This window comes from Motacilla alba, chromosome 5 (assembly GCF_015832195.1).
Source record: "Motacilla alba alba isolate MOTALB_02 chromosome 5, Motacilla_alba_V1.0_pri, whole genome shotgun sequence".
Classification (NCBI taxonomy): domain Eukaryota; kingdom Metazoa; phylum Chordata; class Aves; order Passeriformes; family Motacillidae; genus Motacilla; species Motacilla alba.
This window is the reverse complement of record NC_052020.1, coordinates 46,706,050-46,719,797: the sequence shown is the minus strand read 5'-3', so window position 1 is coordinate 46,719,797 and position 13,748 is coordinate 46,706,050. Positions and strand designations below refer to the sequence as shown.

Sequence of the window (13,748 nt, the reverse complement as noted above, 5' to 3'; positions counted from 1 at the left end):
TCAACACCTGAGCAGTTCTGGGCACACACACCAGCCAGGTGGACTCAACATGGGCCCCGAGGACTGAGTTGAACAGAAGTACCTTCTTATGGCTGTAGCATGTTCTTTCTTCCCAAAGACACCTGCGCCATAGGGGTATCTTTAGAGAGCTAAGAAAAGTCAGTTCTTGAAATTTAACTACACTATAAAATTATTAAACTGCTTTTGTGCATTAGGTCATTTGTAGAAAAGTGATCGTCATCAAAGACTGTGACTGTGACTGTGTGTAAAAAGCAGGATTTTTAAAAAACTAGTAAGAGAAACTAGAGAGTATCCTTTTAAGAAAAAAAAGGACCGGGCAAGAGAAAATAAGAAGAGTTAATACATATTTGCAACAAATGGAACATTTCGTTTCAGGGAGAAGTCAATCCTCATACTTTTAATTTAAAAAAGGAATCAAATTTGCAGTCCTACTTTGCTGCTGGAAGAAATGTGTCATAAGGAACACATGTTATTGTAACTTAACTTTTGTCCAGGTTTGAAGGGCTGCAGCCTCATGTTATACTCTTCATTGGACCCACTCCCCCATGGCAGGAAATGACAAACAGGCTCAGTAGCATTTGTGGCAGACACATTCTTGAGATGGGAAGGGACTGACAGGTAGAGGTCAAGCAGCTAAAGAAACTAATACTGAGACTGCTCAAGTGATGTTCAAGCAGTCTGACAATGCTTCATCTTGTGACACAAATGAATAAAAAGAAATTCAGGGTAAGTGGCATACAGATGATCATTCATCACCCTTGAGTTACAGCTACTCACTTTGTTGGCAGAACATTAAAGCTCAGATTCTTGCAAAACTTCAAGCTCGATTATCCCAAAAGTTTGTAGATGATGTAATTTTCTGTTACAGACAGGTCTTTGATGACTCAGATAATCAGCCTTGACAATACCTATAAATTTTCAGAATAATAAGCTGAAAGCTATTTCACTACTTCTGGTTTGTTTTGGTTTTTTTTCAATACTACAGTAAAAACCAATTTATCATTAATTTTTGTAGTGTTTATTTATCCTGTTGGTAAGCTTTCACCTGTTGATGTTCCCCTGGTGTCAAAAATGCTGGAAGCACCAGCAGAACTAACTTAGCTCTTTTCCTACTCCCACTGTCTAATATTTGTATACACTACGTTAATAGTTCTCCACTGCTGCTTTCCACTTCAAGCTCAAATCCTCACACACATAGCATTTGCTTGAATTAGACTGTGTTTTTCTGTAGTTAGTTGCAAAGCACATGCCTGTCAACAGCTTGTTGACACTTCAAGCTCAAATCCTCACACACATAGCATTTGCTTGAATTAGACTGTGTTTTTCTGTAGTTAGTTGCAAAGCACATGCCTGTCAACAGCTGGAATCCAAAACTAGGCCCTGATGGAAAAGTCTATGAACATGAGTCTCCGTTCTGAATGTCTCTGCCATGCCCAGCACGTGCTCCACATCCAGACAGCTCAGGTCATCCCACCAGGCCTGCTAGTGAATTTGCTAAGGGTCACATGCTTGCATGACAGAAAAATTAGGTAGTTCTTCCTATCATTTTCTATTTTTGATGCTTCCTCTTATGTGCTTGGCTCTTTAAATAATTCCATCTGCATACAATGTAACTGTTCAGTTTTAACTACAGTGTGAAGTTAAAAACAGTACAGGCAGAGGTATCTCTCTAACACAAAAGAAACAAGGGGATTCAGTTTCATCCAGACAGCCCCAAAATATCAGGCTACCAAAAGTAATTAGGGCACAGAACGTAAGAGGACAACAAAAGATGAACTGAAGACACACACTGAGGGAAGGACATGAGCACAGGCTGCAGCAACTGATAGCCAGCATTGCTGTCTGGCACCAACCACACAAAAATACCCCACTAAACCAAAAACAACAAAAAAGAAAAGCTATTGATAAGTATCTGCATTAATAGACTTGTGTTTATAAACATTGAAAAGTTTTTATTTTATAGATAAATAGCATGATGATTTTAAAAGTTGAGAAACAACACAACTTAAAAGCTCTGACTCCCCAAGATACTAAACTACTCATCAGAGTTTATAATTTACTCTTACTCCAGCACACGAAGATGGCAGCTTCCTCCTTTTCATATTGCACTTAGAACTCAAACCCTTCTTGCAAAGGCTACATTGTTTTCAGGTCCTAGCACCAACGCTGACAATTGAAACCAGTGTCTCAAAGTATCTCCAAGTGCAAACAGAAAGTTTAAGGTGTTGGAACTGCCATGTTTAAACACAGCAACAGTGAAAATAGTGTTCTCTTTCCAAAGCAAGAGAAAGACAACACTCTCCAGGATTCCCTCAAAGCAGTCAGAAATAGATTAGCATTTGTGATGATTAGGTATGGACAATCATATACAGTTGAAGTTATTTATAGTCAAGGAGTTTAGCTCCTAATTCTTTTGAGCCTGCTGCTTCTGAGAAGTGTATTTTGTGCTGTTTTCATATTTGTTACTTCTGTTACGACTGGGACAAAAATTTTGTTTTTCTCAGAAGAAACAAAAACGGACAGAAAAAAGAATAGATTCAGTCTTATTCAAATATGCTATTCCAAAATAGCACTGAAAAACAGAGGTTGAAACTATGGCAAAGAAATCTCAATGGAATTTCAGTATGACTGAAGAAATTTACATTCATTACAAGAATGAGAAGAAGGTACCTTACTTCTTTGAATTTCTGGAAGAAACATGATTATCTGTCTTACAACCTGTTAGTAGCATCCCCCAAACAGTTAACTCCCAAATTCAAAGTTTTTCATAATATATCAGTTGTCTTGGAGCACAGATTTGCATGAGTCTGGAGTGAAATTAGAATGGCCATAAATTTCAGTAACTTGTAATTTTATCAAGCAAGATGATAGAAGAAGGAAACACAGAAATTTTTGTGCAGACTACAGGCCAATGCCAGCATAGGCTGCTTTTGATGTCATAGGAATAGTTTAAAACATCAAGCTCCAGACCTGTGCCACTCCTCACTGCCTGCCTACTACAGTGTGGGACTGTTGTGACTGAAAACAAGTAGGCTACCACAGAAAAAAATGTACGTTTTCCCTTTAAAGGTTTGCACAAACTTTATTCTTTGCTTCCTGTTTTTGTAAACTTGTTTTTTAAAAATTCATTAAAAACAGCACTGATGTAGATAATTAAAAAAAAAAAAGAAAAAGCAAAGAATTGTGTTAAGTGCAGCTTTTATAATCATGTTCTTAATTTCTTTTTTTCTTTTACATTTACCACAAATAAGTATCTTTTCATTGATTTCACTCCAAGGGAAAACATAGGAAACCACTTTTTTGCACAGAGGAGTAAAGTTGTGGACCAGAAACTTGTTTCCCCACAGGACATTTCAGATGGAGAGTTGCAATTTTGCATCGTTAAGGCAAAATGAAGAATACTTCCATCACGTGTCACGCAGGTCTCTCCCACTCTGGCCACTTGATAGATCCATAATTAAAAACCTTTATAGTTACTTGTTTGTTTTAAATAGAAAACAGTCATTCTCTCCATTGCTTATCAGTTTGAAAGAAAAGGCTCTTTCCGCCTTCACTCAGAACTTCAGTCCCCTGATTAGATCAAGCATATGCAATTGCTTCAAATCAGCAAGAGAAACTAGCAGTTGAGCTAAGTGTCAATTAGTTGTAATCTACTGATCTGATTAGAGGCCTTCACAAATGTTTGGTGACGATTGCAAATAACAGCCAAGCAGATAGGAATGATGCAATACCCAACAGTTTTGGGGTCAGCTCTTGTACAGGAATAGAGGAACAAGAACATCTGTAAGTATGGTATTAAAAATATTATCGTCCACAGCCAAAACGGCAGGGACAGCAGTCGTACTTTCAAGGAGTGTGTCCATGTGGTTCCTTCCTGTGGTTCCTTGGGGTGTTGCTGAATGTGCTCCAGTGCTAGTTTGTTGTAAGTCTCATTGATTTCAAAGACGTAATAAAAAGCCGCAGCACTTGCTAGCAAGTACAGCCCCACACCAATCCAGCCCATCCTCTGGCGGAAGTTCATCATTCTCCATGCTCTGCACCTGAAACAAAAGGTGACATAAACATTCAGCACAGCTTGGAAAAATAGGGAACAGATGAACCTTGGTTTTTGTAAGCTTAACTTTCTGTAACTTTTCATGACACGTTAGTTAAAACACGCACATCAATTTCTGAAAACCTGAGTTTTCTCTACATCATAGAAAATCATTACTCTGCCAGCAACAGGTTAATGGCAACAACATAAGAAGTTCCACTGATGGCTCTGGATAGTTTAGGGCCTGCTGGCTATCAGGATATACCTAAAGTCAGGTACTCAGGGAATAAAATAGAAGTCATCAATTGGGTAAGTTATTTACCCCATCTGCCCTCAATGTGTCTAGAGATAATGTAAGGTTTTCTATAAATACATAAAGTTTGGAAAGTTATTTGATGCTTGCAAGACAAACATGCTGCTAGACAGCCAGTAATGGTACCATCACTGCTTGTCTGCGGTGCAGCAACATCCACTTGTATTAAGCTGTAGCTGAGTGCCCATTTATGAACCACAGAAAGGGATGTTTTCAAGGCCTAGGCTGTATTAAAGGTATGTACCTGCACAAATTATTGGAGCCCCACAGACACTACTGGGCTCAATTTGAGCTGCTTCAAATCTCCAGCTGGCCAAATGGCTCTAGGTAACTGGAAACACTCTTCAAACCAGGCACAAACACTTCAGCTGGAGTGTGCCTCCACACAAATGAAGTCATCACCTCTTCCCCTCCAAACAGCCCTTGCACAGGGCAGGGAGAACCACTGCTTCTCTGCACCTGGTTACGGTTCTCCAAAAAAATGCTTTTTCAGACCTCTGGGCTTTTACATTTCCTACTTTTTCCTACAGAGGGGTAAAATCCATCTACGTAGTGCTGTTTTAAGAAAATATATCATGCCTTTAAAATACCACGCAGAAATGCTTATTGAAAAATGAATTATGCATGGAAAACAGTAACAATTCATGGAAGCATTAGAGAATTTACCATAAACTATACAAAACCATTACTCCATTCTAAATCACCTTTTCTGAGCCAGACTAATCTGCCAGTTTTGCTGGCAATCCGACCTTCTGATTTTACATAACTGAGGGATATCCTCAATCCTGACATGACAGAATCTGATCAAGACAGCCCTAGAGAAATTGTTCTGGCCCTCAGACTCCTGCATTCATGCTGGCTAAAAGAATCAAACATTCAGGGGCATAAATACCTGAGAAGGAACAGTAAATACCTGAAAAGGAACAGTAAATACTTGTGAAAGCTATTGCAGACTTAAGTAATCAGCTGATCCTTCTATGTAACTCAGCTGCACGTTCCCGTTGATTACCCCGAGTCAATACGTTCAGCAGGACAATTGAAAAATTGTGGAAAGGAACTGTTAATCTGTAAGGTATAAACGTGAACCCCAGGTCTGCGTTTACCCGCTAAAGAAGCCGCTGGCTGGTTTTTCCAGCAGTTCGGCATATCCGAGCTAGCTCACGAGTTGTCGCCTTCGAGGAAAACAAACTGTCACAAGGTATGTACATACTGAAAACACAAACACTATCAAAACAGCAGTAGATTTAAGAAAGTAAACATCAGCGCGTTTTGATCCTGCCCTTGAGCAGCAGCCAGAAGAGGAGCCTTAGCTCCCTGTTATACCGAAAGAGGCTGAGCTAACAGAGTCTTCTCGTTGTTATTCTCCGTTTTCAGACCCAAATCCAACTTGCAGCTTTTGGGCACACCGCGATGGTTCTCGGACCCCTTCAGCCCACTGGGGCTCTCCTCCGGCGACCCCCCGCGCACACCGCCCGCCGGACCCGCGCTCCGGGCGAGACGCGCTTCGCCGCCACGAGTCCTTCTCGGCGCCGGCAGCTCCTTACCTTCCTCCGGCGGAGAAGGAGGGAGCGGGAGGGCGGCGGCGGGCGGCCCGCTCCCCTCAGCCCGCGCCGCGGCGCCGGGAGGCGGCGAGTCCTGCGGGCCCGCCCCGCTGCCCGCCCGCCGCCATGGCCGCCCGCCGGCACCGGCACTTCCGGCACGGGGCGACGGCTGCCGGGGCGCGCGGCCGCATCCGGGGCGGGCGCCTTGGCCGGCGGCCATCTTGGCTCGGGCGCGCGCCCCTCTGTGGCCGGAGTGGCCTCGCCCAAAATGGCGGCGTCGCCCTGAGGCGGCGCTCGCTCCTTGGCGGGGGACAGACCCAAAGGGCTGTTTGGCACAGCGTGAGCCCGTCGAGGGAAGGAACAGCAACGATTACTAAGGAAGTTACAAGAGAGATTGAAACAGTCCAGCAAATGGCAAACGTGTAGTCAGACCCCAGTATATGCTTATATATAAACATGACGTAGAGGATTATTTCTATTAAACTAAATTATCTGGAGATATTATATGCTTATTATCCCACAGCAGCGGGGGTTGGGACCAGGTGATCTTTAGTATCCGTATGTTTCTATAATCTACTGGGAAAAAGCTCTTAATGACACTAAAGGATCGTTTAAATTGATAACAAAATTAATACGGCGGCCAGGTGTGTGCTGTTCAATGACGGCGATGATTTTGGGAGAGTTTGTGCCGAACGTGTTCGCCTGAATTCGGGCACTGTGACGTGAACTCCGTGACAGATAATGCTGAAACTGCATTGCATTACACAGAAGTGAAACCTGTTACTAAATTGTATCCTAAAGTCATGAGAAAACTACCCTTCCTTATTGTGAAAGCAGCAGTGGCCACAATTCACTCTCATGCAGCTGACGTTGAGTTGAAGGAGGGTAAAGAAGGATTTAAAAAGGAATGCCTAATAGGAGAAATTGCTAAAGCGATTACTTTTTTTGTTTATGACTAAATACATAGGATCTTCTGCCACTTTTCTTGGGGAGACAGTAGGTGCATGTGACAGATAGAAGAGCTGCTGCTAAATCAAATCTATGATGGATTATCCTGCTATGTTTGGTGTTTCAATGAAAAGCATTAGAAGCTGGTGTTTTGGATTATAGTAAGGACAGCTGAGGAAGAAATGCACGGAGCTGCAGATATCAGTTGAGAAAAGGGACACTTGAGAGCCCACAAGAGTCAGAAATACAAATCCCATCATACAGCAACTTCAAATTAAGTTGTACTATTTCCGATTTTGTCTTTTGGTTTTGGGTTTGTTTGGTTTTTTGGGGTTTTTTGTTTGTTTGTTTGTTTTGGTGTTTTTGTTGTTTGGTTGGGGTTTTTTTTGTTTTGTTTGTTTGTTTGGGCGTTTTGTTGTTGTTTTTTTTTTTTATTATTGCTTTTATGCTCATTGAAGGCCCAAAAGTGACACAAGATGGCGCCCAGAACCACAGGCAGAGCCAACCTGAGCAACACCCTGACTCCCAGGTCAGAGATTTTACACTTTACTTCAGTTGAATGAAGATTTCATTATCTTTACTGAAGTTTAAGTAAACCATTAGTGTAGTTCTGATGGTAGATGTAGATACGAATAGCTACATACAGGTAATTACCCCTGGAACACCTCTCAACTAAATGCCATTCTTTCCATTCTTACAGGTGGTGAGGTCCCAGTTGATCTAAAAGTGAATAAAGTTCTTGTGTGGCTGACAGACCTTCCACTCAAGCCTGGCTATATTGCATTTTCTTATATTGAGGTTAGAGGTAATGATGAACCAGTTTATTTTAAGAAACCCACCTAGATGTCAAAGAGAAGGCAGTACAAATTAGTATGTGACTGTGTGAATGTATGGCTTGGCAGTGGATACATGTGCTAAGTGTAAAGCCTGCATTTGCACTTAAGATTCTGAAGAAAAATCAGTAAGATATGGACCTTATTCCTACTTAAGAACCTGTCTTTTCACTGAATGGTTGGAGTTGGAAAGAGAGGATGGTTTAGGATTTAACCTGCTTGTAAACCAAGTACTTTAAAAGACTCAACCAAGGGTCTTCTGTGATAAGCATAGAGCCTGAGATTGTGGCTATAAAGAGCAGGATCTAAAACATTTGAAGAGTTATAACAATCACAAGCTGCCTTTGAAAGCTAAGGCATAACACCAGAAAGAGTGATTTGTAGTATTTTTGGGCTAGATCTCAATCTGTATAAATTCAGTGTTCTGCTTAATCTCTGCCATAGTAAAGGAAGAGACAGAGCAAATAACTGAGGGTTTGTTGGTTGGTTAGTTTTAGCAGCAGGCCTCTGAGTGGGGAGGGAATAATACCAAAATTAGTAGAACAAGAAGCAACTGTTCTTCAGCTTTAGACAAATTCCAGTCACAAGTGCTGGTAAAAATAAGGGGAAAGAACTCATAACTCTGCATATTGAAATGAGAACATACACCTGGTGAGACTCAAAAGGGTAATATTCAGCTTGGGAAACCAGATAAAAGTCTGCTGAATCCAAAAGAAATAATATTTAATGAACAGAATCAAAAAATTAATCATGGGATTTTGTAGCATTAAAAAAGAAGTGTTTGACCTAGTTTTGACATACAATGTATTTTTATAGAAATATTTGGTTTGTTTTGAAGGTCAAGCAGAAAAGCAATGGAGCAGCAAGAGCTGGCTGCTCCATAGAGGGCAGGAGCCAAGCATAATAACACAGGTGTGGGCCAGAGCCTCACCACCCAGCCCAGTCCCACAGAGCCTGAGAAAGGCAAGCAGGGAACACTGGATTCAGCCAGGAGTACAGAGCTTCAGGTAAGTAACAAGGCAGGTCCAAGGTCAAGCTGTGAAGGCAGCCCACAGGCTAGGGTCAGATCCAGTGAGAACTAGGGTCAGACATAACCTAACAATTGCCATGAAGGTCCGTACTCATAAGAAGAGACTGAGGCTAAGCTAGGAAGTCAGTCTGTGATTCCAGATCCAAATAAACGTGGCTTGGCACAGCCATGGCTGAGCTGTGGACACACACTGATACAGGTCAGGCATGAACTGAAAGCACAGGGCTTGGCTAAACTGGGGCTCCTGAGCCCATGGGAGGGGTCAGTGAGGATTTCTGGGGCTATGAAGGCCTGTTAGGATGCTCAGGATCCTGACAAACTACATAGGGTAAATGAGGGTTGACAAGAGGAATCAGAAGGGTTAATTGTAATCTTTAGGTCAAACAAAGTTTTCATAACTCAGTATAAATAGAAAGTCTTTCCTAGGCTTAGATTTTGGCCAAAACAGAAAAGCAAAGGTAGAATACCTGAGATGACTACAAAACCAAAAGTAGCTGGCTTCCAAATGGAAGGCAGAAAGTGAAGGACAGAATGCATCTTGTATCCTTTTGGGTGGATCTTATGTTTATATTTAGCAGAGTTGTTATAGGTTCTCACTGACAAGTAATAAAGAAATGAGAGTCTAATAACAGAGACATTTCTGTCAAGATGGCATTTGCCTTCCACTTTGTAGGACACTGATTTCTGATTTATCTAGAACATCACATTCCTGGATCTTTTCCTTCTTAATCCTAACTCTAAACCAAACATTTGGCTAGAGAACTAGGATCCTTACAGACTGCATATATGTTGGGATTCCAAGGAGAAAACTCATGAGAATTTTTATCAGTGAGTGCACGAATGCCCAGTGTTTCTGCAGCTTGTAGCAGTTTTATTTATTAGATGTAATTACAGTGAATTTTGTAGTATCCTGTTGTGGTGCAATAAGTTGTTTAGATCAGTTTCTTATAATTCAGTGTGAGTCCAGAACATTAGTTTGCTTCAATTCATATGTTTTATTTTGGGGTTTATGAATCTTTAGTTTGTGTTTTAGAACTTTTGTTTCTTCTGAAAATAAGGCTATAATCTTCTGATTCCCTTTTTTTCCTTGGGTGGTTGTTTTGTCTGTGCTGCTGTCTTTCTTTGAACTTTTTGTTTGAGGCACCTGTTTTCTTATAGAGTGTAGCACATTCATTTGGGAACATGCAAGAAACTTTTCTATAGGATTGAATTTTTATATTTTATTTTGCCTCATTTTAAATTGAAATAGTATATTTGCTTCGTTTGGCTACATTGACCACATGAAGAAGAGCTATTCAGTGAGCTGAATGGTGATCTTTATCACTTTTAACTTACTTTGTATACTTTGAATTTTTGGGACCTTAAATTACCTTAATCTTAAATTCTCAGTTCCTGAAATTCTGCTTCTAGTGTTTGTTTTTTGGCAGCAGCCACATCTGAGTTGAGCTTCAGGCAATCCTGTTATCCAGCTTCTTTGAATACCATCCATACTTTGTTCTTAGTTGTAGAAATATTTATCATCTTTCCAACAAAGTTTTTGATATTTACAAGTGGAATAGCTATCTCATTCTCTCAAACATCCACAGTAAACATCTGCCAAAGGAAGAATTGCACACTACAGCCCTTTGTCAAGGTGCCTTTAAAGAACTGAGCCTTTTATGAAGAAGGGCCTTGGTGTTTTAGACAGAACTGTTCACTGCACTGATGTTCCTCATTCCTTACTTCCCTCTGAATGTACACCTCATGGCTGCATTGTTCATTGTTTACCTCTGAATAATACCTTGTTCATTATTTACCCTCATGACTCATTGTCTGTGGTAAAACAATTCTGGCCCGAAAGAGATAAAATCTTTGCTTTTACCTTCTCCTTTGCAGCCAGTTACAAAGCGGCTTCAAAGTTGAGCAAGAGCTGACAAAACATACTGAAAGGATATGGGCAGAGGTGTCTGGTAACTGACTATTCCTCTCGGTGGCATTTATTCAAACAGAGGACAAATACAATTTATGCAGAAGCAATGCAGATATTGATCTCACAGCTCCAGTGATATGACCCAGCATTGTACCGGCCTTGGAGGAAAGAGAGCTTTCTTGCAGAATTTTTTTGTCAAACCAGTTTACAGTTATAAACTGCATTTCAACAAAACCATTATTCATTACAATTTATTGTTTTTGATTAAATCCCCACAAATAATATAAAAACCACCCCAAGTCCACTTCCAAAGCCACCATGAAACTCCTGAGAATTCTGCTTTTCCATGTTTTCGGCTCATACTACCAGAAAGGAGCAGTTATTAAATTTCCATGCTGAGTTTGCTGCTGTCAACGTGTTTGGTCATACAAACAAGTTAACTGAAAAAATGACCCATGTTAAAAAGAAAAACAGCATCCTTCTTCTATCCATATAGATAGGCCAAGAGAAACATCTGAACATCTCAGAGAGTGACTGCTCCATCCTCACAAGAGGAGTGATCTTTTTTTAAATTTCCACTAATTATCTCTCCTTCAGCAGTGTTTATGTGAAGCACGTCAGCAATGCCATAGAGTTATTTTAGAGATTTAGTTATTGCCTCTTCTGAGATTCCCAGTTTCCAGGGTGTACCCATCTTGCTCTGGACTGTGAAGTGTATGCAGCAGGGAGTGTCTATATTTCAATATTCCAGAAACATAACTTTCTTTTACTAAACAAATAGTAAAAGAACTCAGTTCAGATCAGGCCTTTTCCCAAGTTCAAATGATCCCAACTTTTATGTATAGACCAGGATGGAGGTTTGGAGGAGGTAGACAGCATATTGTTTAAGATTTCAAAAACAAAAACAAAGACCAAAAAATAACAACAAATGACCAAAACCAACCAAACAAAAACCAAAAAAGCTTCAAAACCCCAACAAAACCAAACCAAACAAACAAAAAGAACTTTATGTGTGTGTCTTTTAGGAACCTCTTCCCTCTGTCCTCTTAGAGCTTAGGAATTACCTGTAGTTACTAATATTAAAATGTACTGCAAGAGGCATATGTATAAGATATCCACCCATACAATGTGAGGCTTGATAGGTTCTTAGTCACAGAAATGTCTGCATAGATTATAAAAAAAACAGAACTCATCTGAGGCAATGGGAAATCACTGTCGGAGGTAGGCTGGATGACAAAAGTACCTGATGGTTTTATCCAAGCTCCAGACCCGCAGAGCACCTCGTTTCTCATTGAAGTGCTCAGTGTCAGCTCAGCTGTCACAAGTGCACACTGTCAGCTCAACTGAGAGGCCAGCACAAGAGGGGAGGCTTTCATACCAATGTCATCAACTGGAAGTAAATCTTCATCCTCATCTGTAAGGAGGGTTCCTGTTGTTGTCCTGTTGTTTCTTTAATGAAAGGTAAAAGTCTGTTCACTGTAGCTGTGAAGCTTTTAAGTACTCACCTACCCTTTTACCTGAATTTGCCTTTTTCTGAAGCCCATGCTAGAGGTCAGAAATCAGCACAGAGATCCAGAAGGACTCAAACATTCAGAGATATTAACAGCAGTTGATGGTTACTCTCAAAGGGAAAATTTCAATAATTTATCAGTAAGTAAGTATTTGCATTTCATTTAACAAAAGCACATTAAGCAGTACTTGCAAATCTTTAAAGCAAAAGTTATTATGTTTTTTCCTTACTGAGCAGAATTTTAAGCTGCTGCTCTGTGCTATATAAAATGAAATTTCAGTAATGCCTACTGTTATACACTCTCTCATATAATTCCAAGTGAATATTTAAATGTCTCCAGCTTAGCACATTTATTACTGCATTAGTTGGCATTCTTAAAGAGGGGAAATGTTCACTTCTTCACACAAATGTATGCTTGATTTGCCTTTCACCAACGCAATGTAAACATAGTCATCATAAAAACATGCAGGTACTGGGACAGTAAAGAAATACACTGCTATGAGACTGTAAGAAGTCTAAGTGCATCCAAATCAACACCTTCTCCACATGAAAATGTATCTGACTGAAATTAGTGTGTCACGGTAGGTGCATTTCTGCACTGCTTTGTTTAATAGGAGTTAGAGCACCTCCATTCTAAAATGATGCCTCTACATAGTGCAGAACTTGTTTGCCCGGAGTTCGGAGCGTTCTGGGTAACTGTTACCAGTTGAAGTGCTTCGCCAGTGAATCCAGTGCATAAATGATGACGTTGCTATGGAGTGTGATGCAAACTTAAACCTATCCTGATCTGGGTGTTGAAGCTGAGGTTACAATTTCAAGGTTTTTTTCATCTTCTATTCTGTCACTCTTTTTTCACTAGCTAGAAACGATAATTCTCAGGTTGTTAGCAAGTTGTTGAAGTGCTAGTTCTAAGTGCTCTGGCAAAACAGCCTCTGAAGCAGTGGAAAATCATTAGCTTGGTAAAATTAGGCAGCCTGATACTTTTCTGGAGCGGCTTCACACAGTGAAAATGCTTAGAGACTTGGTAAGCCAGCACTGCACTGGTGGGTGTGAACGGCCACCCTAACCCAGGAGGATCAGAAAGAACAGTAGAACAAAAGGTGTAGATGCCCCTTCTCTGGAAATCTGCACAAATAAAGCCCCTAAAACCCCACCAATGTTAGACAGCAACACAAGAGTTTTGTGACTGTAGAAAAGTCTGTGACAGCTGCACGTTCTCCTTTCCCCAGCTATGTGGAGTGATGGAAAACCAGTCTTTTGGGGCTATTGTCATTGATAGCAAGTTCTGAGAGTTCAAGAAGAACATTCTTCTAACTTGTTCTCCATCTGATTTGTTTAGCTTGTTTTCCAAATAAATAAAAGATGGAGTTTGTACGTATCTGTATTTATTGCACAATTTCAAAACCAAGTACATAGATCTTTTTTGGACATTGAGCTTCTATGTGTATTGGGAGAGTTGGCACTTGGGTAATGGAAATTGGGTTCTGATGAAGGGAATGGATACAATGTTAGCTCATCCCTTATCAAGCAATGGGAATCTTCATAGGCACAGGTTAGGACAAACTCTTCATCCACGTGAAAAGCTTTCTTCAGAGGTCACACCAGAAAAC

General features: G+C 40.6%; 2 protein-coding genes across 6 annotated transcripts in view; one reads left to right on the top strand and one right to left on the bottom strand.

Moving 5' to 3' along the window:
* Window positions 1-1,950: 1,950 nt before the first annotated feature.
* On the bottom strand, window positions 1,951-7,229 carry TMEM251 (transmembrane protein 251). Of its 4 annotated transcripts, none has more exons than XM_038137738.1 (3): window positions 5,912-7,229; window positions 5,471-5,539; window positions 1,951-4,061 (listed from the first exon to the last, which is right to left on the bottom strand). In XM_038137738.1, exon 3 carries the CDS (start codon window positions 4,043-4,045, stop codon window positions 3,650-3,652), a length of 396 nt encoding a protein of 131 aa, XP_037993666.1. In that variant the 5' UTR covers window positions 4,046-4,061; window positions 5,471-5,539; window positions 5,912-7,229; the 3' UTR covers window positions 1,951-3,649. The 4 variants fall into 4 exon arrangements, with proteins under 4 accessions (XP_037993666.1, XP_037993665.1, XP_037993668.1 ...); XM_038137740.1 differs by lacking the exon at window positions 5,912-7,229 and adding an exon at window positions 5,691-5,875 and having other exon boundaries at window positions 1,953-4,061; XM_038137737.1 differs by lacking the exon at window positions 5,471-5,539 and having other exon boundaries at window positions 5,912-7,219.
* A 1,320-nt stretch (window positions 7,230-8,549) lies between these two features.
* The window catches only part of ITPK1 (inositol-tetrakisphosphate 1-kinase), a 153,431-nt gene continuing 148,232 nt past the window's right edge, over window positions 8,550-13,748 (top strand). The window contains exon 1 of one of the 2 annotated variants that reach the window (XM_038137734.1): window positions 8,550-8,696. The gene's annotated coding sequence lies outside the window, so the exon portion shown is untranslated. The remainder of the gene's footprint in view (window positions 8,697-13,748) is intronic. The other variant, XM_038137735.1, reaches the window with a different exon arrangement.

Coding starts and splice junctions, on each gene's coding strand:
- TMEM251 (XM_038137738.1), bottom strand. CDS start 4,045: ATGATGAACTTCCGCCAGAGGATGGGCTGGATTGGTGTGGGGCTGTAC.